The sequence below is a fragment of the Aspergillus bombycis genome, assembly GCF_001792695.1.
Source record: "Aspergillus bombycis strain NRRL26010 chromosome Unknown contig00014, whole genome shotgun sequence".
NCBI classification, from domain to species: domain Eukaryota; kingdom Fungi; phylum Ascomycota; class Eurotiomycetes; order Eurotiales; family Aspergillaceae; genus Aspergillus; species Aspergillus bombycis.
Window position 1 is genome coordinate 31,094 of NW_019170016.1, and position 26,277 is coordinate 57,370.

Here is a 26,277-nt window from a genome sequence, read left to right on the forward strand (position 1 = left end):
CACAGGGATGATCAGCTTTGGGTTACTTCAAGCGGGGATAAAAGTCTAGATCCTTTGCCTAGGTGCCCGATCGAATGAAAGGGATCGCTGTCTCTTCAGAATGTCTGGCTGCTCGTGCACTCTTCTATCGTGGTAGTTTGATCGGTAACAGGAAAGCACAAATTACTACTTAAATCACTACAATCAGGTACCACATTTGACCCACGGAGTCATGTCCAACGCGATCTCTCATGCCCCACCTCGATTATGTATAACCTCAGTCAACAGGGATATAAAGGCCAACACCTGGGCGCTAGTGGGACCAATGGTTCTTGCTCAACCACGCTAAACCTGTAGGTCGCTGCAAGCGGTCAATAGTTCTTGACAACGAAGCAAGGGCCCTAATATGCTGTGCTGGTACTCCGTACATAGATCTGCCTTTCCCTCGAGGAGCAGATTCCCGAGAGCTTTGGTATCTGTGAACCGGTAGTCGCGAAACCCTATCTTGATATTTGCCTTGGCAGTTGGTGGCATTCAAATGCGACCTGATATCATAACTCGGAAGTATCTTCTGTCCATCTTAGAAAAATGTCGCACATCACTTCAGCCCCCGATGCAATGGTGGAAAAAGCAGAGAAAAGTAACTCAGAAGCATCCGTACCTCTCGAGGGTGTATCCCCAGCGGTCCCTATCCAGCGGACTGAAAACCTCTCCAGCTACGGAGACCCACGTAAATGGCCCATTTGGAAGAAAAATGTCCAAATCCTAATGGTCGCTTTTCATTCGATGGTGGCGACCTTTATGGCTGCGGGAATCATCCCAGCATTTGACGCTATGGCTGAAGCGTACGGCGTGACCGTGCCAGAGGCAAGCTATCTAACATCGATACAAGTCTGTTTTCCTTTGCCACCACATGCACATCGAAAATTGAGACCGAAACGCTGATGGATGCCGCGATAGATCCTGGTGTTGGGGCTCACGCCGTTCCTGTGGAAACCGATTACCTGCGTCTACGGTCGATACCACGTGTTGCTGGTCTCCGTTCTCGGTAGTCTGGTCTGCAACATTGGTGGAGCTCGGTGCACAACGTATGGAGCACAGATGACGACACGGGTTCTCACTGCCATACTCATTTCACCGCCGATTGGCATTGGGAGCGGTGTCATCACCGAGCTCTGTGAGCCTGAAGAAAGAGCCCAGAAGCTGGGGTGGTGGACATTGATGACCACGCTTGGAACCCCGGGGGGCCCGTTTATCATGGGCTTCGTCGCGAAGCATATCGCTTTGAGTGGATTTACTGGATATACGCCATACTCAACTTCGCGCAGTTCCTCGCTTACCTCCTCCTGGGCGAGGAAACGATATATGCCCCTGCGGACGCCGGTAGTGGCAAGGGTGGCCCGACGAGCAAGCTTATCCCCCGTCGAATCGACCCGCGCCCTCTGAAACCTTGCGAGTTCATAGAGTCGATCTTCTTGTACCGGTATCCGCGAATCCTGATTCCTACGGTTGCTCAGTGCGTTGTCTTTTGCTATGCAAATACGGCCATCATCGTTGAAATGCCCATTGCCTTTGGCCAGAAGTTTCATTTCGACGCTCAGCAGATCGGACTGCAGTATATTGCAGTGATTATAGGAAGTCTCGTCGGGGAACAAGTCAGCGGGCCTATGTCAGACTGGTTCATGAAAGCACTGAGTAAGAGAAGAGGACACTTCCAACCGGCCGATCGCTTATGGCTTTCGTACATTGGGTTCGCAACCGTCATTGCGGGACTCTTGACATGGGGATTTCAACTGGATAATGCCACATCGTGGAACGTCACTCCCTGCATAGGTGCGGCTATTGCGAGTTTTGGTAATCAGATCCTGACTACTATTCTCATCTCATTCGCGGTGGATTGCTACAAAGATCAATCCACCGACATCGGTGTGTTTGTCAACTTCGTCCGCCATATTTATGGATTTGTAAGACATATTCAAGCCCTTCACAATCTGTCACCCATGAAGCTAATTTCGAACCCTAGATCGGTCCGTTCTATTTCCCTCCCATGTTTAAAACATTGCACCTGGGTGGCGCTGCGGGAGTCATGTGTGCGATCATTGGCATGTGTGCTTTGGCCCCTATCGTGGCGATGCATGTTGTTGCCAGTCGTGGAAGTTAATGATGGATGGGTATCAACGAACTGTACTGCACGGTCCAGCAATGATTCGCAATAGCAAGAACCTAGACGCAAGAGAGAACATCAAAGATGCATCAGGATGCATACCCCGGGCGTAAGCATGCTTCTATCGTAGAGAAGATGAGCAATGTGATATGCTTCCTGATACAGTTCCCTGATCTTTTTGACATAACATAGAGGATCTTGACCCCTGCATCAGTGTAAGCTACTCGGCACGCTGTTCAGCCATGACATGTCTTGGAAGTCCGGCCAATCAAAGCCTTCCATGAACATAGCATTCATGCCCTCTCCAAGAGACATGTCATTGACCGCATTGGATGCGGTACTCTGTTCCTGATCACTGGCGGGTTGTTCATGGAATAGAGGCCGTTCTGATACCACCCTCTCATAGAGAATTTCTAGAGCCGCTACACATCGACGTGCAGATGTGCTGTAACTCTGGTACTTGCGAAGAATTTCCAAAGCACAGTTCCAAGACCTTGTAATTGCACCTTCAGTCACTTCATCTAGGACTGTGGGACAAAGGTAACCTGCGATTAAGACCGTGGCAGCCGTGTATACATCTATTTCTTGTTAGTCTGTGCCGAGCGTCGAACATCTGCCATTATGCTAACTCACAGAGGATGTTATACCACCAAGCTGGAAGGGGCCCCGAAGACCCGTCCGCAGGGATGTTTCCATATATCAGTTCGATTACTTCTTGAGCCACCTTGACGCATATAGCTGAACACTGCCACGCGATTCGTTGGGGAAATGAATCGCTGGGGGAAACAAGAGAATCGGGGACTGCGATGTCGCGAGCTGCACAGTACCTGGACAATATCGGGCGAAACAGAAGCATACGGACATGTAGAAATCTACCAAACGAGAAGTGAGTGACTAGTTCTCACTATACCGTATGGGCTTAGGTACTAAAGGATTGACATGGGGCGGCCATACCTCGCTCTCAGAACCACACTCTGGTGGTAGAAGACCACGTCCGTAGAGCCCGCAGGCGAGTTTCCCCGTAAATGTGACGGAAGGCTTTGGCTCCACTTGGATAGAGCTCGGTCAAGTTCAAAGATCGTTCGCTCGCCCTGACTAGTCTCCTTATTGAAATACAAGTCATACATGTCCTCTGGACTCTCTTCGGGGACAGGTTTATATAAACTCAGTAAGATATCGTTCATGATTTCATACAACTCAAGTGACTTGGCATAGAATGCCATCACAGATGGCTGATCTGCTGGTTGTGTAGCTTCGATGCCGGAAGCGGTCGGAATATACTCCTCATCCACTGTGGCGGGCAAGGGTACCGATTCACAGGACGCTTTCGATATCATTGCGGGTCGTCCGAACGTCATGGAGATCACTCTACTCAATGTTAGGCACTGCAGATCCAATTAATAAAGCCCACCATACCTATCCATCAGCACACATCCGTGCCATATTTTGCGTGCGAGCTGCTGTTCCTGTGGGCTCGGCAGCCGGGCAATAGTTTGCGGAAGATGTAGACCTAAGCTTTGGGCATTCCGTATGGCCAGGCCAGTAACGATCCAACACTGGTGGGCCGAATCAGTGCTTTGCAGGTACTGCGCCATCAAAAGTAGACATTGAATGAGGGCAGCAGACCCTGTGTCCCAAAGGTTGAACTGGAGAAGATCCTTCGCGCGCGAAAAAAATGCGTCTGCGGATGCCTCTCGCTCCTCTGGGGGGATGAAGTCAGCCAGCTGGCAGGCGAGAGCAAATATGACGTTAAGTGTACACATGAGCATCGATTCGTCATTTTCGAGTGGTTCACCCGTCCAGACCTTCTCATATTCAGCCCTCAACCGGATACCATCCACAAGGGGATAGAGGGGAAAGACGAAAGACCAATAAACTCCCATTAGGCTATCTGCCGTCTTTCTCGGTGGCAAGACATAGTTCTGAACATTAAAACGTCTTTCCGATGTCGTACTCATGAGCCCTGGAGCATGAGATACTCCTAAAATGGTGTCTGATGTTCGCCGGCGGGGTGAGGTGACTCTTTTGTCGACGGCCATCTTGATCTGATGCATGAAGCTGGCGGCACTAGAGCTGCCAAAGAAGCCTTGCGTCGGGCGCTCTTCTTCAACCGCACCCATCATTGCATTCACGCCGTCCGCTCGTTGACGCGTCTGAGCCAGCCCGGATACGTAGCCAGCATTTCTTCCGGAAGGGCTTCGATACGCACTAGCAGACGGGGAGTTGTCACCTGCATTGGTATTGGCAGGGATACCACTTGATAACCTGTGACAATTATCCGGACCTAAGGATGATGGAGTGAACCGAGTAGCTACAGGCACGCCAGATGACGAGGCCGGGCTATATGACAAGGTGGGCTCCTATGAAACTAGTCAGGCCACCACCAATGGATACTCGCCCGCTCAGAACCGTGCTTGTAGGGTGCACATTTGCTTACTTGAACGTGGTCTGAGCTCCCATTTCCCACACCCGTTGATGCCCGTGCCGGAGTACGACGCGGCCGTCCAAAAGCCCTGAGACGACTCTCCAAGGTAGTAATATAGCTTCATCGCAGGACGTGTTAGCCTTCAATCCACCACAATTCAGATGCAATCCCCACATGATGAGAGTCGCCTACAAGTATCGTCTGGACTTACCTTTTTACATCAAGCTTTTGCATTCCAGTGTAAACACACTGCACCCCCGCATCTGCCTTTTTTGTACATGGTCCACACACTACGGGAAAGAGGAGATCAGAATTCAAATCCGGTATCAATCCCAGTACGATTCAAGGGATTCGTGGTGGGGGATATTGCTCGAGCATAAACATACCGGGTTGTGCGCCGTCGCACCGGATCTTCCGGGCACGGCATTCATCGCAAGCCACAGCTATTTTGCGCCGCTTGCTCGGACGGTCGGCGTCTTTTCCCGTGCTCGGAGGTCTTCCAGTAGTCGAATTATCCATCATGCTGGGGTATTGAACACGCCGAGCCGAGCACTCGTGGAAGAAAGGGTGAGTGTGGAGAGGAAGTGCACCCGAGGAGCGGGACACGTTCGGATGTGGTTCCGAGAGCGGCCTGAGGCAACTGCCGAAAGAGAGATTCTCTAACGGAGCCAAGTCCGATGCAACGACTCTATACACAGTATATCGCAATGCACATTGAAGGGAGTGGGCTATTTTACGCAAAAGATCTACAGCAACGATGCACAGGCCAGGATAACCAATTCAAGATAATGACAGTTTGATTAGATTGCAATTATTGACAAGAGGGCGACTCTAGCATGGACATGCAGTCACAAACATAAACTTTCTAGAGTGTACATAATGAGCGAAGCGAATACAAGATCTCAAATCATCTGTGCACAAAAGGCGAAAGCACTAAGGAGCATTCGGCGGCAAAGGATTTAAAGCAAGCCATTGCTGAGAAGGCAAGGAAGCTGGATGTTGATGGGGATGAGGCCCGACTGCTATACATTAGTATCTCGACCATGAGGATATCGTTGGCGTCGCTTACCTGGACATTGTTGTTCACAGCATTCTTCTGACAGCAACCGATGTTGGTCTTGCATTCTCCGCCGACATTAAGGCCTGCGTGACTGGTTAATCATGTTGAGCATGGGATATTGGTTGCGGAAAACTTTACCCTTGCAAGCGCCACGGGTGCCCCCAACCAGACTGAGGTCATTGAGAAGGTGCTGAAGGCCGCCACCAAGTAGGCCGCCCAAGAGGCCTTCAGATTCCTGGCCAGACAGGCTCGTCGTCTGCGAGGGGTCCACCGAGTCGCAGCACACGGTTTCATGTTGGTTGTTGCTGCAGGTCTGTGCGAATTGATTCTTCTTCTGGATCTGCTGGGTCTGAACCACCGTCGGGGAGTTACCGCTGCCGGCAACAGCACCAGGAACACCAGCAGGAGTAGCAGCACCAGGAGCGGCCATGGCGGCGGTGGCGAAGAGAGCAGCGACAGCGAAGAACTTCATTTTGATGATTGGTTGGGTTGGTTGGATGGTTTAGAACAAGTGATTGTATAGGGGTGAGAGTTAAGGAGTGACGCTTTACTTGAGTAGCTGATTGTGTTCGTGATGAAGAACGATTTGGGGAGGGATCCCAGGTCCCTTTTATAACTTTCTGGAACGAGGGCTAGACAGATGCTTCCTTCTGCTTCAAGCACCTGTAGTCATGAATATCCCAGAGTTGATGTGGCTGACTCCATCTCATTTCGCTCGGAAGCCCTTGCATAACCATCAGGGGTCTGGCTGGCGATTGAGTGGAGTATTGCCGATTGGCGTTTAGGATTGATTCAGGGGGTGGATGGAGTTCTATAGCCTCAGCCTCCACTCACATAATTTTAGTTCTGCATATGCAGGAAGCCAATATCCGGATGGACCCTTCTTACGCCGCATAGGGCCTCGCAGAAACTCTGTGGGGGCTGGCAAACCTTGGATTACCTGTGAGGAAACCGCCCAGGAGTGAAATGTGATAGATCAGTTCTACACTTCTACTACTGTTGATTCTCCCCAGACACGAACATGCCCAGAGCTAAAACCTTCACTGGGTACAAAGTACGCGAAAATCACCTAGGGATACCCTCTTGTGCCAATAACATGACTGCCTTCTACACGAGCTATTTGAAGCTTTTCTGCGGTAAGGTATCGTCGACTAGAAACTCAAGTCCAGACCCCGTGGCTCCTACACTTTCGACCGCAGTCTGGGGAAAACCATATCGCTAATCCTAAACACGATTTCAGTCAACTTGTAGCTAATGTCTTAGACTAATACTGTAGCTTTGTTATGGGATCAATAGGGTTTGTTGGGGAGAACTTCTTCATTTCACTACGCCACTCGTATGTCGAAATTCCGGCTATGAACGCCCGCCTTTTCATGATCCTGATAGAGGATACTACATAAAGCATCGATTGAATCCTGATACAGCTGGATCTAGACTTGCATTGCTTTAGCACTCGTCGTTCGGGGCCTATCCTCGACCCAGTAGATTCCCTAGCAATCCCGAGGCCCAGCTGGATGTCTATCTAGTTCATTATACTTTATTGATGTCTCAGTGCCACACTAGCCGAAAGTTTCCTACACCCAGTTGAATAGCTATTATCAGATGGAGTGCTTGATACGATAGCCTGATACACAGTAGGCTGTTTCTTTCTTATATGTGTGTAATCTAAGATTGCCAGCCTCCAGTCAATCTCCTGCGTAGGTTGTAAGTTTTTAACGACCGTGCAAAGTGCCCACTGTCTTGTACATTATTTTTTGTTCGAGGGCAGGATAAGCTACAGGAAAGCTAGGTGGTAGCGTGCTTGTAACTGTAGAAAATTGATGCTAGCAAGGTAGGTATCGAACACACTTGGCTCAACGTAAGAATGAGATTACTCCGTCTCTTTGAGCTTTCCTCAAATCTATACGTAAGTTTTAAGTTAGCAATAGCATATATACCTGCTCAAATGATAATTTGGTACATACGACCATAGGGTGTGGAGAACAGGGCTTCCCGTCCGCTCAGCCGTACTTAAGCCACACGCCGGGAGGTTAGTAGTTGGGTGGGTGACCACCAGCGAATCCCTCCTGTTGTATGTTTTTGCATTTTTTTGTAGGTTCCTCGAACAGAGGTGACCTTCTGCCAGCTTAGTATTATTACACTGGAGACAAAGATCCTGATACAGGTGCCGAAGCATGAAAGTTGGTTGAGCTCCAAGTCGGACCGAGGTCTCCGTATGACCCGTTGGAGTATACCTGTCTAGCCTACATGATGTGTAGCTTGATAGATAGACAGATCCACTGGTTATTCCAGAGATATATATTTTCAATCCTCCTATAAATGCAGTTCATATGGTATATCTCTCATATTTGGCATACTTGGATCTTCTTATCTTTATTCGTTTGTATATCGAGACTCTATTAGTATAGCAGTTATTTCTTCATGCCATATATCTACGTCTCCGACATATGCAGCCACTGTAAACTAGTATGCGGAATATATCTAGATATGATGGTAGGTTGATAGACACCCCTGTACCTAAATATATATATGAGAATTAGATCGATATATACTAAACGCATACCAACGCTCACTCAAACGAAACACTCAGGTTACTCTCCGGTACAAACACTTTATTATATATATACTCTGGCCTCATCCATTCTGATATAATACTATCTAGCATCACAAAGCTCCTTGTTTCCATCTTTAGTTTCTGTGTAGGCCCTGGCCGTCACGCTCGGATACGACCCGTGAGTCACCTTCCAAATAGGGCGCGTTTACAACTGCTTAAAGTCTAGTTACATCTTATCTAGCATAATCTATACACGTCGTAGAGATAAATCTATATGATCCGTACATCCGATTAGTAGAGATCATCCCGTATAGGTAACAAAGTGACAGCGAAGACCCGCCTTCAGACGTTTGTCCGAATAGCCGGAAGAGCTACCAAACCCATCCTACGTCTCCGAGAACAGTGCAGATTTCTACGCTGTTTATGATCTTAAGATCCACGGTAATTGAAGATACTCGAATTTGGAATAACCATGGTCACCTGAGCTGCCTTGGGAATAAGGGGGAGGGGCGCAAAAGACGATAAAAAATTTGCTGACCTGGCATTCAAAAGTGACATATGATACGTCTACCAATAGTAGATGTAGCCCCTATACAACGCATAGCGATGTCGATATATTGAAGAAGGGAAGATATAATATGTTTCCGCACTATTCTTGCTCATTACTCAGAAATGTAACACAAGGGGATGGCCTATTAGACCATAGTAACAAGGGGCTCACTGCTATTGCTCTTTTAGGAACATTGTCGTCCAATGTGTAACGAGTCTGAAAGCGCTACTCATGATCAAAGATAGATCTCATCAGGTGATCAAGCCACAGCCCTAAACTACCAGAAGATGTATCAGAAACCTTCATCCCCAAATAGCAACGATGAGACCCAGCCCCTAAGAGCAGAAGCGCCATAGATCAGGATTGTATCTGCATTGTTGGCCTAGAATCTCCACACGAAGCTTTCCCCAAAGCCGTACGGGTGGTAGTCTGGCCCACCCAATTTCCTGCAACTTTCCGTAGTCACGACTCAAAGGTCCACTGCCCTCAAAAGGCAGTGAAGCGGTCGATCGATTGGGCTACTTTGGATGAGGGAAATACTGTTCAGGGCTGTTGATGTGCTGTGTCGTGTCCAAGTAGTTCGGTTAGTTCAACGTTCTTTCGTGCAATAGTATTATAGGCCCGAGCATTACAGGAGAAAAGTGAACCTCACACTTTGGGTGACTACGGTGGAGTCTACTGAGGAAACCCGGATCTTGGGGCGTTAAAAAAAAAAAAAGGAAAAAGAAAAACTAAAAAATCAGGTTGGGGGAAGTGAGGGATGTTAACGAACCGCCCCTTGCATATCGGCTATTGAGCGGTGGTTCCTGCGTGCGAGAAGGCTGCATTGAAAATCCAAAGGCCGAAGACATGGTGATGTACATTTGTTTACTTTTATTTATTCACGGTATTCAATTTTTATTTGTTCTTATTTTGAAAATTTTCTCCAAACAATAATTGGAAACCACTTGCGCTGCAATTCTACCGTGTATTGATATCTAGCCTGCAATATGTCAACCCCAACTCCGGTGAAAGGACAACATGAACCATGGAATATGTATGAGGTACGATATCAACCCGAGATGCGATTCAAAAATAATACGTCACCAGCTGAAAGACTCCTCGATGTACCGGACCCCTTGATAACCTTGCCGCATTGTTTGGTACACCGCAGTTCTAACTTCGTCAGCCATAGCAGGGGGACCGCACATCAACACCGCAGCCGAGCAATCACTGAGTTGCGCTTCATGAGCGTGGCCTAGAACAAGGGCTTGCAGATCGGGTCGCCCATGGCCAACCTCGATAGTCTTCCCCAAAAGCTCTTCGCACAGTGTTGAGCATTCGTCTGAGCCCCGCGCTGCAGTGGCTGAGGTCACGTAAAACGACGCCCGGAAATCATCTCGAGCGAGGGCTGAACTTAGCTCTCGAGTGGCGACTTCTCGGACGAATGCCTCCTGTCGACTGGTCCAGACCAGGTGAATATTTCGGATGCGCGTCGGGCTTTCCGCTTCATCTGTGGCACACCTTGCGAGATGGTCTTGGATATAGGGTACCGCTGCGGCGATGCCTGTTCCACCTGCGATCAATAGGACTGATTCGTATTTCCACAGGGGGAACTCTTCCCCGTAGGGGCCTTCCAAAAGGATTGTCGTATCCAATGTCCGACCGTGGGATTTTATGCACTGTTGTCGGAGATGGCGCGTCCAGCCGTCGAAAGGTCTGATCCAGAAGACCAGTCGCAGCCTCTGGGGCTCTTCGAGCGATGGCGAATCTTCTGGGGGAGTTCGTGAGCCGGACGAGCTGTCGGAGAGTAGAGGGACCTGTGTCACATCTACGGTGTCGTCGCCCTTCGCAAGTGAAGGTGTTGGTGTTTGGGATGTGGGAAGCCCTGTTTCGTATGACCATGACCCAAGAGTAAACGGGTGGTTTTCCCAGCCTGTAAGTCGGAATGGCTGGTAAAGATAATAGTATTGCCCCGGTGTAGGCTGGAGTCGACTTGATCCGGGAATGACCTCGAGTCGAATGACATCGGAGGCCTTGTCATAGGTTGCTGAGCTGCGCGTATACTGGATGCTTTTCCCAACATTGGTGCGAACATGCAGGTTATAGTAGACTAGTCGGACCACGCGCAGCAGTCTGTCCGCGGCCCAAAAGCCGACAGCAGGCCATAGCCATATCCAATACTCATGGCCTTCAAAAATGATGGTATGGCTGCCACATATATTTGTCAGAATGGGCAATGGGAGCAACGGAAAGTAGAATGACATACTAGAAGCAACCGACTAACGCTGCGATCGAGAGGAGAATGTGTATAACGAGGAATGTCTCGTAGGTCCTTCGCCGGAACCATTCGATGGCGAAGGGACACAACAAAATCATTGCAACCATGCCCTATGGCAACATTAGCTTCGTGATCCGGGTCTTTGCAACGATGCACCTACTATTGTTCCCCAGATGAGGTACGGCTTCCGAACAAGCTTCTTCCACGGATTACCATCTATACCCATGATTTAGCGGATGAAGTAAAACACTGTCATAATCAGTGACTCACTTTGAATAAACAAAACCACATAGAGCAGTGTGTGAACCACCGCCTGGATGGTTGCGATCCAGGCAATATGCCGGTGAAACAGGTTGAATGTGGCGAAGCTCCAACCCGTCGCCCAGATGAAGACATTATTACGACCAGCAAAAAGCCAGATGAGAGGAATATTGGCGAATGAAAGGATTCCGGTTCGGTCCGCAATATAGCGTAGAAGTTGGGCGGAGATTTGAGGCCAGCTTCATTAACTGTTAGTATGGCCTTGGGCAGAATATTCTGGTCAACGCACTATATATTCTCGGAAAAGAGCCGGTAGCTCACACAGGATAAGACAGAGCTGAGTACCCAAAAAAGAACAACAATGATTGCTTCTATGCGAGTGGGAAATGTCCACCAGAGTAGATATCGACCGCCCGATGGCAAAGGACTGGAAGTAATGATATAGGTCTGTATCCAGTGGTATAGGGTGACCAAGGGTGTATATAGGAAGCGCGAGAGTACGGATCGGTTGCCATTTACGCGAATGCGCTTCGACAGCAGTAGATGTTGACTTAATCGATGAAAGACTCCGATCGAGAGAATGAGTGCCCAGAAGAGATATCCGGCAAGACTGTTGGTGTTCAGTTAGCTCCGGTGGGGATTCAGACGAGAGGACTATTTCCTACCCATAGGCGGAATGGGTCCAGACTTCAAACTCCCAAGTATCCTGTCAAGCTGCGGTATTAGTTCGAGATTCGTGACGTTGCTGCGGAGAAACCTACGATTGTTCGGAATGTGCGATTATAAAACGATGCCGAGAGAAGAACCGGGTAATCAACTGGCTCCGACCGAGGAATTTCATCATAGTCAACTCTCCTCATTTGATTGATAGCATCGTCGGTCAAATTGGCGGCCAGAGCGTCGCGTGGGATCAAATCAACATTGCCGAACTGTAGACAGGAGGATTGGAGCTGGGCGAAACCTGCCGTTCGCTCGGATGGATCGCAGTATACATCAGCAGCAGCGTAGATGGAGGTAACCGTCCACGGATTTTGACATCGGGATCCCCAGAATCCCCGTGCGACTTCGGGGGGTGTGGCAAACGGAATATATCCACACGCTGTGTACACCGCCGTCACACAACGCTCGTTGACAGGAGAGACCTTGCTGTAGGCGAGCGCCGTATGCAGTACCAACAACAGCCAGACTTGGAGTAGCATGGCTATGTTAGAGATAGAAGATGCGCGAGAGAAGGAAGATCACAAGAAGAGATGTTAAAAGTAGCGGGGCATATGACTGATCCTCCTAGCGTGATCTGACCAGCCAAGCCATACGAAGGGATTTTTGGACCCACCGGGGAAAATGCATCAGTCGGCTTGAATGGGGAGTGGAAGGAGCAGAAAACATGGGGATATCGGGATGGGCCAAGATACGCTAGACAATCAAAATGAGCCAACCCAGGGTCTGGCTCGAGCGAGCTTTAGACTGATCGCGATGAGTATCGGCATTATCTGATGGCAGTTCCTCTCATCATCGGATCTGGTGACCCCCTTGACCGCTTTATCTAATCTGATCCTCCATCTGATAGCAGCGGTGGGTGCCGATTGGTTGAAGCGCTCGGTAAAGTGGAACGCATGCGGATACCTGACACATCAGGCCACATCAGGCCACACCGGAATTAATGGCTGCCCCAGGCATTCCATCACCCTTGAAAGGGTAAAGATTTCTCTCGTTGCGAGGTTTCTGGAGCAAAGTATATCCTCAAAATATGAATAAGACCTTTGTTGGTACGTCGAAAGACGTATAGAATAGAAAGTAAACCCACGGTAATCAAAAACGCCTACTTTCGTAGCAGAAACCCGAGTCATTGATACGCACTTGCCCCATCCGCTCACTCGATCTATGATAGCCTGGTTCTGTAGAACTCAATGAAGAAGCCCCAGCTTTCGTGCCCCAAATCCCAATACACCGAAGGAGGCGGTCACTCCAGTGTACACGATGAGGCCACCAAAACTCGTCCCGTATCCCATGGCGGAAGGCTTCCCTGTCCAGGGCCATTTCTCGTTGATGAGGAGTTCGCTGATGGGACCACACGCTATAGAGCCCACTCCTCGACCGGCTGTTAAGAGGCCGAGAACGAATCCTGCCGGAGCTGCTTGGTCCGTCTCCTTTACTGCCTGAACAATGCCAGGCCAGGTAGCGCTAGCGCTGCCGGCAAAAATCCCATACAGCACGGAAAATACACACAAAGGTGGCAGAGAAACAGATAGACCCCAAATCACAAACACACCCAGAACAGTGCCGAGTGTAGCAAAGAGAATTACATTTGCAACATGCCACTTGTCGATACAATAACCGATTAGTATAAAACCAATGACCATCCCGGCATTCATGAATATCAAGGGAGTTGTAGTGCCGAAGCTGGACTCGCCAACCACCAGGCGAGAGTACGTCGGCAAATAAAGGGACGGTGCAAAATACCCTAGGCTTTGTAAAAGACTTCCTAGTTGGAAGATTAGGAACGGCCGGGACCGTATAAATCTGAAACTTATGCGATGCGGCCTTCGGACCTGTATAGCGGAGACCCGAATACGTGGCTTCACAAAGGGTAGAAACGGGGACACGAGAAGGACCATAATCACCGCCCAGGCCCACATAGTCACCTTGAAGGAGAGTCGCGAGAGCGATAGATTGACGACAATTGGGAATACTATGCCTCCGAGGGCGCTTCCAGCCTTTACTCAAGAATTCATCAGCACGTATTTCCAGATATAAGAGTAAATGAACTTACCCAGCACACCCCAAATGCTAGCCCTTTCCTCCGTACAAACCATTCGTCAATAAACAGCAATACAGGGTAATATAGCATACAAGCACCGACAGCATACATGACACCCTGGGTGATCACGAGCTGCCACACTTTGGTAGCAAACGCGGATGAGATAATGCCAGTGACTGCAATGACAAGACCGAGTACACTGCTTAAGCGACAAAGATGTGGCCAGCGTTGAAGTATGAAAAGACTGACAGGTGAAGCAAGATAGAGGATTCCCTAGCAAGAAGTAAGTAACTAACTTGGAGGAGCAGGTGGCAGTTACAGACCATAGAGCATGACCCTACGATAGACACACTCGATCCATTTTGAGTGAATGGCTCATTTGTGGAATAGTAGTCTTGAAACACACCGAAAGAGAAGGGGAAACCTTCGGGATGTCAGCTTGTGCTCCTTGACCTTGGGATGCAACTTACTCCAAACCATCATTTCCAGGACAAAGGCGCCTATTAGACATAGCCAGGCGTCCTTGCCTTGGTCTACCGGGGGCAAGGAGAACTCTCGCAACCCAGGATCCTGTTCTTCGGGGGTTCTGTCCTGCAGACATTGAGTCGACTGTAACTCATAGTTGGACAATATTTCTGCTGGAAGAGCTGAAGGCATGGTGGGAACAGAATGCCTCAAATCACCGACTGAAGTACTCAGAGCACTGTGTATTGTTGGGTCCCCCATGTTTTGACTATGAGATACTACTGAGGTGCACCAAGGAATCACAGGGTACTTGTATAAGATAACTTCAACCCCGCAATGACACATCAGCTCTCTAATAGCCAAGATCGGAAGACATAGCCGGAGAGAAAACCCGATGGTCAATTTCCATGAGATACGCTAATTGTCGGGATCGAGTCCCGATGATTAGATCTTTAAGCTATCTAAGACCACCTTGTAAAACTCCGCAGAAGAAAACATTAGATACCACCACCCTTAATAGAGTCTGTCTTAATAGCGCAAGTCGATTGTATAGCATGCTTGAGCTCCCATGTTAACATAGATAGCCATCTAAGATAATGGCAAATACTGCTCTATTGTAGACATCTTCAAGCATTGCATCACTTATGCTTAGTACAAAGGCGTCAGTATATCCTGGAAAGCAGAGCAAATCAATACATGCGCATTTGTGTACTCTATACCCGGCCATAAGAGCATTTGGCTGACCTTGTGATCTGTTAGTCAAGTACACTCAACGCGTTCTGCAACCTGCAAATTGCGCCATTCTCCATCCACAATACTTGGTAGCTCTTCCTCCAGTCTGGGTTGCTTTGGAGCCCATCCCAAGAGCTTCCGTGCCCGACCTGCACGGCAGCGAACATTCAAGCCCCAGCTGGCGGCTTCAAATCCTGCCCATGCCGTGGCAGTGCTATGATCCAACGACTCTAACTCAGCCGCAGGAATGTAACCTTTCTCGGCCGCGATACGTGCAATGCTTTTCGCCAGATCACCCCAACAGTGCTCCTCGGTCTCTGCAAGATAATAGGCCACTCCGCCCCAGAGACCATCATGTCCGGACAATGCAGCGTCAAAGAGTAATTCATACAGACTGGTTAGATCAAGTATATGGATATCACAACCACGCGATTCTCCATTGCCGATGATGGGTGCCTTCTTTCGCTCTAGTGTCCATTTTGCCATTTCATAGACCTGCCTGCTCCGCTGGGAACAAGGTCCCCGCCCTCGGCCTGTTGATTGAGTGTGGTGTTAGTCATGTATTTTTGTTGAATACAAGATGGAGGTCAGGTACCATAGACAGTTGTGGGTGATATAATAGCTGGTTTCAAGATACTGGAATACTTCTCGCCCGCTTCAAGCACGATCTTGTCCACGTTACGATGGAAGGCGTGGTCAGGGATGGTAAGGATGTCGTTTATCCCCTCTAGGTCATTGTAGACCTTATCACGCCGAATGCCATAGGTTCCAGTGTCAGTGTCGATGTAGCTAAATATTCCAGCACCGCTGGTATGCAACCAGTAGGCGGGACGTTCGGCCGTGTGTCCCTTGACAATGCCGGCCAAGATTGCTTGGGCAGCTCCGACATGATCAGCCGCGTCGGCTGTGTCTATCATAATATCAGTATACATGAGCTTTTAATGCGCACTGTGAATGCTTGAAACTCACGGATGATTATATCGGCATTGGCACTTTCAGACTCAAGTGTGCTTGCATCGTCAAGAGAGCCGTAGATAACCTCTACCGATGGGTACTGGGTCTTTATTTGCTCGCCTTTGTCTGCACCGCGAACTAACACTCTATATGTGAGGTCGGGATGCTTGACTGCTAATTGAGATAGAACATCCCCGCCAATGTAACCAGTGGCACCTGTGCTAGAAGCAGCTAGTTAGTGGAGATTGTGATCAGGGTGGTGATATTACATGAAAACCGTCTTCATTGTGAATAGGATAAATTGAATGTCTACTCAAGATTGATAACAGGAGGAACTTTACTCGAGATTACGAGAGTAGACAGTGCTGCGGCTCCTGCATACCTTTCTAGTCGATTTTATATCACTAAATTGATTTCTAATCGCCTTGGCTTGGCATCTAGTGGGGTTATCGATGGGCCAATATATATAATATCTCATTTGTGTGCTGGTTGGCGACAAAGCGGAATATGTATTCCGCCTCAATGATGGTGACGATCAGGACCCACATCGCCTGATTGCTTTTACAGAGTATTAACAGAGGCAGGAACGAATTCGCCAGAAAGAACTTCCGTTAGTCTCATGCTTTGGAAGAAAGACCTACCTCTGAGGGTGGAGGGCTTGACGTCATAAGCTCAGCATGATACAATGGCTGACGAAACTAATAATCTATAGTGAGATTGAATGTATCTCCCGATTGATATGACTATAGTACTAAATATAAAGGAAACCCGTAGAAATACTATGCTAGAGCGCCGTCGATCGTACAGTTTCTGGATATGGCCCTGAGCATGGGCCAAACGGGATGAGTTGGGTGAAGCTACCGCTAGGATGATAGTGTCATATACAGAAAGCCCGAAGACATTTCGCTTTTTGAATCAAGTGCTGCTGTTGTCTGGGCCTGAGGTCTTGTCTTTAGAGGGGACTGGTCAAATCCTGGGAGGGTTCGCGGAAAGTGTATAGAGATTTGGAAGATCTCGGCGGATGAGTATGCTTCTTTGAAACAGGTGAGAAATGTATTTATGTACTATGGGGTCAGTTTCACGAAGGAGTATAATACTTGTTGGGAGGCATATAGGAGGGGTGAGGCTGCTGTGGTGTCGCCCCTGTTGGGAGAGATCTTAGGGAGGGAGCCAGAGCGATTTGAGACGACTGTACGGGGTATGTTAGACGGTTTAAGCACCTACAGTTATACTGGTTTAATACTACTGGGTGAAGCTTATTACTGTATTTAGACGATAGGATGCAAGGGGATTGTCTATTAGGGCTTACTTGACGGAATGCTACCAGCACATAGTAATATATCCAACCCGTCGTGTTTATCAAACTTCTCTAGGATATTCACGAAAGTTGGCCTAAGCTTTCTTAGTTCAACTTATTTAACGTTCAGGATGGCGAAAGGCGACGTAAAAGACAAGCACAACGAAGTCATTCATGAGGGTGATTATGTCTTCACCCGCATTCGCGGTGGCTCACACCAAGGGGGGGTATTCTAAACAACTTCTGTCCCATCAATGTGAGATATAGGGCATAGACTAAGGTATACACTGACATAGGTCGAAAGGATTGTCACGGATGAGCAGGAAGCCGAAGAGGAGGGCGTCAAGAACCCACCCAAGGTGAGATTGTATAGCCTACATGGGGAAGGATGCTTATACCACTGTCCACACCGCTCAGGTTGTATTCCATGATCGGCGTGGCAAAAGAGTCGCCCATAATCCAGGAACCCTAGAGAAGGTGGAACATTGAGATGAATCTTGTGGACACGAATGCGGATCATGGGTATTCTCCAAGTTACAACGGGGCCTTCTTTTCCATTTTTTCAGTTGCCACTCTTGAGTGCCTTCCAAGAACATGAATGTGTGTTTCGCAAATGTCGTGAAGATGGCGATCTTTTGTAGGGTTGATTGCTATGACATCACGCTTACGATAGGGGCCTCTTTATTTTGACGTTCAATCTTCTTCCACTTCTCAAGGTAAATCAGCCTGTCGAATAGCCTTGCTACAGATTGTATCAAATAATAAAAAAGAGAGTTGCATAGCGCCATGCCGGCCATTCTCAGTTATCTGCAGCAGCTGGTCAATATCGCCGTCGCATTCATCCGGCAGCTACAAGAGCGCCATGTAGGGTGGCTAACTTTCAACCGCAAGACGGGCGAATTCACGCGGGAGCAGCAACCGTTGTTGAAGAAGCTCAAGATCCTTCTGCTATTTAACCCGCTCACGGAGTGGATAGATCGTACGCACCTTCTCCGGCTATGGACCCACGAGAGAAGCCTAAGAGCCGGTAAGTTGCGCAGCACCTCTGCTAACTAACATTGTCATAGGAGAACGTCAATCACTAATTGAAAATAGGCATAAGGGAAGGACAGCCGCAATCGCATTCCGAAATCAAAAGCTTCATCGAGTTCTATAAGATCGACATGTCCCAGTTCGAACCATCAGACCCGGAGGTGTACGAGACGTTTGAGGACTTCTTCATCCGGAAACACGCACCCGGAGCGCGACCGATCTACGATGTCGACGACCCAGCAAAAGCGGTTATAGTGTCTGACTCGAGGGTTGTAGTGTATCCGACCGTGGAAGCAGCGCGCCGGCTGTGGATCAAGGGTAACGAGTTTACCATCGCCAATCTAATCCGAGATGCAGATCGCGCAAAGCGGTGGCAGGATGGAGCGGTTGCTAGCTTTCGTCTTAGTCCCCAGGACTATCATCGGTACCACTCTCCCGTTGAAGGAAGGGTGAAGTGGTTCAAGGCGATCTCGGGCGATTATTATCAAGTCGATCCGGTGGCTTTGCAAAGTTCGGTTAATATCTTGACGGAGAATGCGCGGTGTTGTGTTTGTATTGAAAGTAAGGAATTCGGAGATGTCCTATTCGTGGCCATTGGCGCAACAGATGTTGGCACCGTTGAGTACGTATTCTAGAATCTTGTGATTATTGTAGTCTGCTAACTGTTGATATAGAATCCATGAACACATCAAGGAAGGACACCACGTGAAGAAGGGAGACGAGATTGGGCTGTTCCAGTTTGGAGGATCGAGTATCATCGTTGCGTTTGAAAAAGGCCGTATTCAACTGGACGAAGATTTGGAGAAGCTTAGCCACCAGAGGATCATGGTTGATGTCGAGGTTGGGATGAGCATGGGTCGCTCCACTAAGACTGGCCTGCAGTGAAGCAGATATAGGGGTTTATCGGCCGACAGGGGTTTGTGCTTTGCTTCTGACATCTGATGCCTAAGATCATAGGAGTAGTTTGTCCCCCAATAATGTTGTTTGTCTTTAATCTTTGTAGTGGTAGGTAGGTGTGTATAAGTAGCATCAAGGTGGAATTAAAGACAGGTATAAAGCACTAATCAGATGATCTTGTAATGTAGGCATGCGATGCACTACAGCCTTATGTAATTGGCTTGCAGATAGTTATATGGGAAACTATGTCCCTAAGGTCGTGCCTTGGATACTCTATCTCTGATAGATTGTATTGTATAGCGCCGGGGACTCGGTAACTCGAGATTCAAAGGAGTCCAACATAATATAGCTTAGCAGGTTCTCCTCAAGCATCCTCCCAATGTATACAGGGAGCGTTCCATTCCATTTCCCAATTCAAGATCCTCGGTGTATGAATATATAATAATGATTCCATGATCTTTCTAGGGTGTAAGGGCTGTATTCGGAAACCTAATATGTTATCCAGTAGGAAAGGAGAGCAGTGATCGCGGTCAAAAAGAAAACCCATAACGATGGCTTGTGTAAATGGGCAGGTAGTGGCTGTATTGGAATGCTAGTTGCCTGGGTGCCATTACGCTCGTTATACAGGGGCCCTATCATATCTGACTGGTTTGTCTCACATTCTTCCCCAGCTGTAGGGCATTCCCCAACCTGAACGTGGATTTTCTCCTGCTTCGGCTGTATTTTTGACACTTCTTCATCTTCCTTGCCGCGGGCTACAGCGTCAGGCAGATCTTTTGTAATTAGGATGTGATCGATTGATTCACTTATCAGGAGCTCTTTCACTTGTTCCCCACTATCCCAGTTGTCGAATGCATCGTTTAGCACATCTGCTGCGAATTGGATTGGCTTCTGTAATCGGCTTGATAGCAGCGCTATGGTCTTTGGGCCAAATCTGGTACAGATGAATGCCATTGCCTCCTGTGTGATGTGTAGCTGGTGTTCTTGTTGACCCAAAAGAAGGTCTATCACATCTTTCCCACCCCAGAAATTGAGAGCTATGGTCTCAACCAGGTCTTTGGTGACTAGGACCAGGCCACTTTTTTGACTCAGTAGGAGCTCCATGACTTGTCTCCCGTTGCTACAATTGCTGGCTGCAGCTTTCAGCACATCTTCTGTGAGCTGAAATTGCTTCCCCTGGCGATGTAATAGGAGTGCAACGATCTTTGAATCAAATTTGGCATAGATCAATAGCACTGCCTCCCGTGTGATGCTCACCTGGGCTTCTTGTCCACTCAAAAGAAGTTCCATCACATCTCTCCCACTGCCCCAATTGGTTGATGCTGAATGTACCACGCCTTCAGTAATCAGGATCCGATCACCTCGATTAAGCAGCTGTTGTATATCTTGCTTCCCAGACTTCCAATCTCCTGCTGCAGCCTCGACCGCATCCTCGGGGTGTTTGAATTTATTATTCGTGTATTCAGTACAGCTCTCTCGGAACTCCACCAGTAATCTAATCACCTCCTTTCCATGGAATGGGTTGTATGCCGCTACTCTGAAGACATTTTCCGGGATTGGGAGATGGATCTGTCGTCGATCTGACAATAGTCCTATCACTTCTTTTCCGTTGCCCCAGTTCGCCGCTGCCGATTTCAGGACATCACTACTGATCCGCACCTGGTCGTCTCGGTCCAGCAAAAATTCCATCACTTGTTTCCCACTCTCCTCATTTGCTGCTGCCGCTTTCAACACCTTCTCAGTTATCTTGACTGGGATATTAGAACGGCCTAGTATGGTCTCCAACAGCTGGGCTCCAAATCTCCCATTGGCCGCAGCGACCTTAAGGAGACTCTCTGTGATGGGAACAGATCTGTTACCCAGTCGATCCAGAAGGAGTTTCACCGCCGCGCTACTTTGCGTGTTTGCAGCTGCTGATTTAACCACATATTCTGTGATAGGAAGGTGTTCCTGCCGATCTAGTAACAATTTCAGGATGTTTGAGTTGAAATTTCTACAAATCAGTGCCAAGGTCTCTTCCGCTATAGGGATTCGGTCCCCTCGTCGACTTAAAAGAAGTTTAACCACGTCTGTCCTATCGCGCCGATTATGTATTGCAGCTCTGACAGCATTCGTTTCGATTTGGATATTTTCATGCTCAAGGAGCATTTTCACAGTATTTGACCCAAATAACTCACAGATAACTGCTACTGTGGATCCTGTGATCTGGATAGAATCTTTGCGAAGTAGATCCTGCATTGTTTCAGCACCGTTGCGCCAATCTCTGTGCATGGTTTTGACAAGATCTTCTGTAATTTGCACCTCGCTTCCTCGGTTGAGTAGGAAGGCCAGCACTTCCTGTTTGTTCTTCCCGTTCAGTAATACATCTGTCAAAACACGGGCGGATACCGGCCTTTTAGCCGACCCTTGCTCCCATAATAATGATATCACGCTCATATGGCCTCTTCGTATCGCTTCCTCCATGGGTGTCAGTCCACCACTGGCCTTGTATGCAGTGTCGTCAACTTCTACTCCCTTCGTCTTAGTCAAAACGTATGCTGCTAGGTTAACAATACCCCATTTGGCTGCAACATGTAGGGCCGAATAGCTGGCATCTAATTGAGGCTGGAAATCGTCCCGCAGAGAATTATATTGCTTCAGCCACGTTCCCCAGGAATCTGATTGCGAAGAAAAGAAACACTCGTGTTCTGGAGCCACTGTAAATCGACTTTCGGAGACACTGGCATGTTCTGTCCAGTAAATGGTCGAATAATCTAGGAATTCTTGTTCAGTCCTCGAACGTGTTTTATTCCCTCCGGACTGATAGCCATGCAAAACACTATTGATACATCGGTAGGCTAGTGTAGAATTAGCCCCTATATCGTCAATCCTCTGTGTATGTCTCACAAGAAAATCTCTAACAGATTTGTGGAGGAGTTGAACATGCTCTCCCGAAATAACAACCATCAGACGGCACAAATCAATGTATTCTCGTGTGAATTGCAGGCGGCTCTCCTCGTCAGCATTGGGATAAATTTGGCATGCTTCGCATAATTCTGTCAATGTCATTCGTCTTCGGGACACAGTGACGAAACTCAGCATATCGATTATTATTTCTTGGTCATTCCTGTCATCTGATTCAATTGCTCGGTCGAGGAGCTTCTGATATAGAGAATGCAGACCTCGGGGGAGACTGTGCAGGATCTTTAATGCATTCCTAGATTGCACCTGCGCTAATTCATCACAAGCGATGCCTACCCATAGGAACGTTCCTTCGGCTTTGTCCTCGAGGATCCGGGATACGTCAGCAGCCACTGCTTGAGAATAAGACTTTTTGCTCCGTAAGTTCTCAACCTTTTCCCGAATCATTTTCTCCAAGTCCCTGGAAACCTCCCTGTAGGAGGCTAGATCTTTGCTTTCGAAGGATGATAGATACTGACGAATCTCAGGAAATGGTCGGCTGGTAATCAACAGATGTAGCTTTGACGAGCTGTCATCCTTCATATGACGAGCTGTGAAGGTTTGATCGATCTGTTCAAGTATCATGCGCTGTGACTCATGGTCGCATTCATCCAACGCATCAATGATGCAGTATATACCCTTAATATCTTTATCGTTACTCAAGCTCATCAATACACTCCACAATGCATCGAACGAACTAAACAAGTGTGTATCCTTGGTGTTGTATTTCGAAAGCAGGTATTTTATAAGTTCAGGGCGCTCTGTTATCAACTGATAGAGCAATCCCCGTAATATGGATAGCGCCGTACGGTGGGCTTCTGAGCTTGAGTCACAGAAGAAATACGCAAGGAAGACGTTGTTGCCGGCAAAATGCGACTTCTTGGGGAGCTCTTCTGTGAGCGTGATGGCCATCGTTGACTTTCCAGTTCCAGGGTTCCCGTATAGCCAAAGCACATTTGACCTTGACTCGGAGCCTTCATGATGTCTGAGCCAGGTGTTTAGCTCATTGGTCTCTAATATCCAGTTGCAGGTCCCAGGAGCACGTTTTCCTTTTCTCCGTTGCAGTGCACTTCTGTCATCTGCTGGGTCTGTAATAAACAGACCTTGCAAGCATGCTTTCTCTTCGGCAGTGAATTTGGTTTCTATGCGTGTTAATAGAATATTCGAGGCTTCCGGCAATTACATACTTTGGTCTTGTTGGGCCTTATTGTTGATGCTAGGAACAATGGCCAGGAGAGCGCCTGCGTATACAGCAGCAGTAAGAGCAGCATACCCTTGCCAGTCCTTATTCTTATGTGAGTCGCAATAATCGCAGACTCCGCGAATAACGAGACATGGTAACTGATCCATTAGCCCGGCTGCCTCCATTTCGAAACACAGTATATTCAACCCTTGGGCAATAGAATCTCTTGTCTTAGCATTCTTGATAACCTGGTTCCCGCAGGCAATCAACCCATAATGTATGGCCGGCTCATTTGTGACTCGCGCTGTACGAACTACCCGATGCGACTGATCACATAAGGAACAATCAGCAACCGCGCTCACATGGTCATACCCCGAGTGAAACAGCCAATCGCGATCTGGTTTGGAGAGTTGTTTATAGATCTTTTGCTGCTTCTGAAGCATCTCCGATATACTTGGCTGAATCAGCGAGGCTCCAATCATAGAATCACTGCGCATATGAGATACGGCAGTCAGGAGACATTGCGGAGGCTTATTGAGCGATCCAGTTCGATGCAAGCGTCCATCACGAAGGGTCTTTCCATAGTCATATTGGATCACACCCCCCGAGGCTGGAGTTGGTATACTGACAACCACATCACCGAGGCGAATATCCGCGTTGTCGCTGGGCACTCCGCCGCCAACGCCTACCATCAATCCAAATCGGAGGGAACGAAATGTTGATAACATGTGAGCTAGCACAGTTGCCGCAGATGTGGTTCCATAAACACCTGATGGTAGACACGCCACTACCACATTATGGTTGGCAATACTTCCAAGTATGTAAGTATTATGGTCGGTTTCTGGCTGGGGTAGCGAAAGATGCACCTTTTCTAGCATTGCCTTTGCCGCTGTCATTTCCAATGGCAAGGCACAGACCCATGCGACAGTATAGTCGCTGTGTGTGTAGTCCATGCTTGCATGTCAGAGATAGAATATCCATGGTTGATTGAAACCTCAAAGATGAGGTCCAAAGGAGGGGTAGCGTTTGGGTCTGCAAGGCTGACCAATAGTTTTGCACGGATAGACATTGATGTGCATCTCACCTCCGACAGTCCCAAGAAGATGGAGATATTGCTAGTATACCCAGACGGTACTCTCGACATTCATTATCGTCCAGCACATGATCGGCCACCACGTGGCATGCCATTTCGGGTGTAGGGCTGTTCCCGTGTTACTCTTCATTTTTGTATTAGAGTACTCGACTACAGTCCCTACAAACACCATCAAATCGAGGCAATCAACAAGGAATACCCAATTACAACCCCATCGGTGTGATAATCTCAAAAGTGAACCTAACCGGTGGTACCCAATTCAGGAGCGATAATGGAACATATAGTTCCAATGTCAAGGTTGCACCCTTACGTTCCTTACCTCCTTCCATTTCCTTACGACTTTACGCAGTCCTGATAAGCACTATAGGAGAAGTAGCTGTCCAATAAAATACTAGGTTCAATCATACGATCCGTGGCTGGGTTCCCGTGAGGTTCCAACGAATCATAGCCAGTTCTGAGTCTATGTTGGAAGAGACATCGGAGGGCCTGGTGGTGAAGGGAAGCTTGGGTGGTTGAAAGTTGAAGCTGAACCCGGGAGTTTGTACTGCTCGCAAATACCAAAAGAAGAATGAAAACATCCTCAGGCAACGAAGTGGGATTTAGTCAAACTCAAGCCTGGTGAAGTCAGCAGTTTTCCGGTAAGCTGGGTCGGGGTGTTGTAACTTCCGATGTGTCAGGAGCTACGACCTGTGGCTTTCCAACCCCCTCTCGCAATAGTACCGGACTGGAAGCCTTCTGGAGCGAGGAAAGCTTAGTGAATGGTCTATACTGCATTGAGCTTGGATCCGCCTTTTCTTCACCATCTTCGATGTAATTCAGGCTCACCCCTGGTTCGGCGCTCAGTGAATCTCGGGATGACACAAGATACTGAATTGATTGCCATACGACAGGCCCGTCATTCAACTGGATTATGTAGGAGTCAGAGACACCAAACACCGACTTGAATGCGAGCTCCAGAGACTATGACCCGCGCTAAATCTTGTGCGTCCCCACCTTACTCGTCGCGTGCTCACCACGAGGGCCCAGCTCGGATAAGCGACAACCAAGAAACTTAAGGTTGCCCGCTGGGCCCATCTCGGTGGAGTGACACTGCCAACTCTCATGAGGAGCCGAACTATACGCTTGGCAACTGCCATGCAACCGAGAACATAGGGTGCTACCCAAAGCTGCAGTGCCGTTGACACTAGCTATTCGTACTATTTACGTATAGAGTTGAAAGGTTGGACAAGTCTCTTCTAATAATATCGTGAGGCTGATGCATGGCATGATCTGCGCCTGTGACTTTTAAGGTACAATGCTAGTTCTGCAGTTATGAACCAAAGTCCAACTTTGTCAACCAAGCTGACCCTGGGCTGTGCTTTTGTCAGACAAAATCACATCTTGGTCTCGGATGAAGCCATTTGACTGGCGTCTACTTTCCTCCCCCCGACATCAATAACCCGTTGCTACGACAGACACGTGGCGTTGATGCATGCACCCTAGCCTTCATCGGAGTGATACTTGGGATTGCAACATGGCTGTACTGGCAAAGCATGGTGTGGACTATTTTTAATTTGCAAAGTCGCTGTGCGGAGATCATCGGACTTGGTCTGCGGTCGGTTCAGGCCTCCAGACTTCCCGATGGGACCAATGAAAGGGTTATCTCCGAATCTTTCCAGGGGAGCTATCTCGCG

General features: G+C 48.3%; 9 protein-coding genes across 9 annotated transcripts; 3 read left to right on the forward strand and 6 right to left on the reverse strand.

Moving 5' to 3' along the window:
• Positions 1 to 567: 567 nt before the first annotated feature.
• Positions 568 to 2,140, forward strand: ABOM_001949 (MFS multidrug transporter; the record flags this gene model as incomplete). The annotated part of the gene is made up of 4 exons (XM_022529079.1): positions 568 to 870; positions 940 to 1,245; positions 1,308 to 1,943; positions 2,003 to 2,140. The coding sequence occupies 4 exons, from the start codon at positions 568 to 570 to the stop codon at positions 2,138 to 2,140; spliced, it is 1,383 nt and encodes a 460-aa protein (XP_022392416.1).
• A 213-nt stretch (positions 2,141 to 2,353) lies between these two features.
• Positions 2,354 to 5,087, reverse strand: ABOM_001950 (transcription factor domain-containing protein; the record flags this gene model as incomplete). The annotated part of the gene is made up of 7 exons (XM_022529080.1): positions 2,354 to 2,721; positions 2,777 to 3,015; positions 3,098 to 3,511; positions 3,560 to 4,503; positions 4,581 to 4,686; positions 4,780 to 4,858; positions 4,955 to 5,087. The coding sequence occupies 7 exons, from the start codon at positions 5,085 to 5,087 to the stop codon at positions 2,354 to 2,356; spliced, it is 2,283 nt and encodes a 760-aa protein (XP_022392341.1).
• Positions 5,088 to 5,527: 440 nt separating this feature from the next.
• Positions 5,528 to 6,100, reverse strand: ABOM_001951 (uncharacterized protein; the record flags this gene model as incomplete). Its single annotated transcript, XM_022529081.1, has 3 exons — positions 5,528 to 5,587; positions 5,638 to 5,711; positions 5,767 to 6,100. The coding sequence occupies 3 exons, from the start codon at positions 6,098 to 6,100 to the stop codon at positions 5,528 to 5,530; spliced, it is 468 nt and encodes a 155-aa protein (XP_022392342.1).
• A 3,714-nt stretch (positions 6,101 to 9,814) lies between these two features.
• Positions 9,815 to 12,452, reverse strand: ABOM_001952 (ferric reductase family protein; the record flags this gene model as incomplete). Its single annotated transcript, XM_022529082.1, has 7 exons — positions 9,815 to 10,922; positions 10,981 to 11,102; positions 11,153 to 11,208; positions 11,263 to 11,492; positions 11,543 to 11,863; positions 11,919 to 11,959; positions 12,015 to 12,452. 7 exons carry the CDS (start codon positions 12,450 to 12,452, stop codon positions 9,815 to 9,817), a joined length of 2,316 nt encoding a protein of 771 aa, XP_022392339.1.
• A 705-nt stretch (positions 12,453 to 13,157) lies between these two features.
• On the reverse strand, positions 13,158 to 14,668 carry ABOM_001953 (uncharacterized protein; the record flags this gene model as incomplete). The annotated part of the gene is made up of 4 exons (XM_022529083.1): positions 13,158 to 13,967; positions 14,024 to 14,284; positions 14,335 to 14,435; positions 14,482 to 14,668. 4 exons carry the CDS (start codon positions 14,666 to 14,668, stop codon positions 13,158 to 13,160), a joined length of 1,359 nt encoding a protein of 452 aa, XP_022392340.1.
• Positions 14,669 to 15,235: 567 nt separating this feature from the next.
• On the reverse strand, positions 15,236 to 16,391 carry ABOM_001954 (uncharacterized protein; the record flags this gene model as incomplete). The annotated part of the gene is made up of 3 exons (XM_022529084.1): positions 15,236 to 15,741; positions 15,804 to 16,118; positions 16,178 to 16,391. Coding segments are annotated over 3 exons (1,035 nt in total), but the record flags the coding sequence as incomplete, so codon positions are not given.
• A 1,088-nt stretch (positions 16,392 to 17,479) lies between these two features.
• On the forward strand, positions 17,480 to 17,948 carry ABOM_001955 (DUF2945 domain-containing protein; the record flags this gene model as incomplete). The annotated part of the gene is made up of 3 exons (XM_022529085.1): positions 17,480 to 17,686; positions 17,756 to 17,818; positions 17,877 to 17,948. The coding sequence occupies 3 exons, from the start codon at positions 17,480 to 17,482 to the stop codon at positions 17,946 to 17,948; spliced, it is 342 nt and encodes a 113-aa protein (XP_022392338.1).
• Positions 17,949 to 18,245: 297 nt separating this feature from the next.
• Positions 18,246 to 19,376, forward strand: ABOM_001956 (putative phosphatidylserine decarboxylase; the record flags this gene model as incomplete). Its single annotated transcript, XM_022529086.1, has 3 exons — positions 18,246 to 18,486; positions 18,555 to 19,113; positions 19,166 to 19,376. 3 exons carry the CDS (start codon positions 18,246 to 18,248, stop codon positions 19,374 to 19,376), a joined length of 1,011 nt encoding a protein of 336 aa, XP_022392335.1.
• Positions 19,377 to 19,877: 501 nt separating this feature from the next.
• ABOM_001957 (uncharacterized protein) lies at positions 19,878 to 24,464 on the reverse strand (the record flags this gene model as incomplete). Its single annotated transcript, XM_022529087.1, has 2 exons — positions 19,878 to 23,470; positions 23,516 to 24,464. 2 exons carry the CDS (start codon positions 24,462 to 24,464, stop codon positions 19,878 to 19,880), a joined length of 4,542 nt encoding a protein of 1,513 aa, XP_022392336.1.
• Positions 24,465 to 26,277: the final 1,813 nt, after the last annotated feature.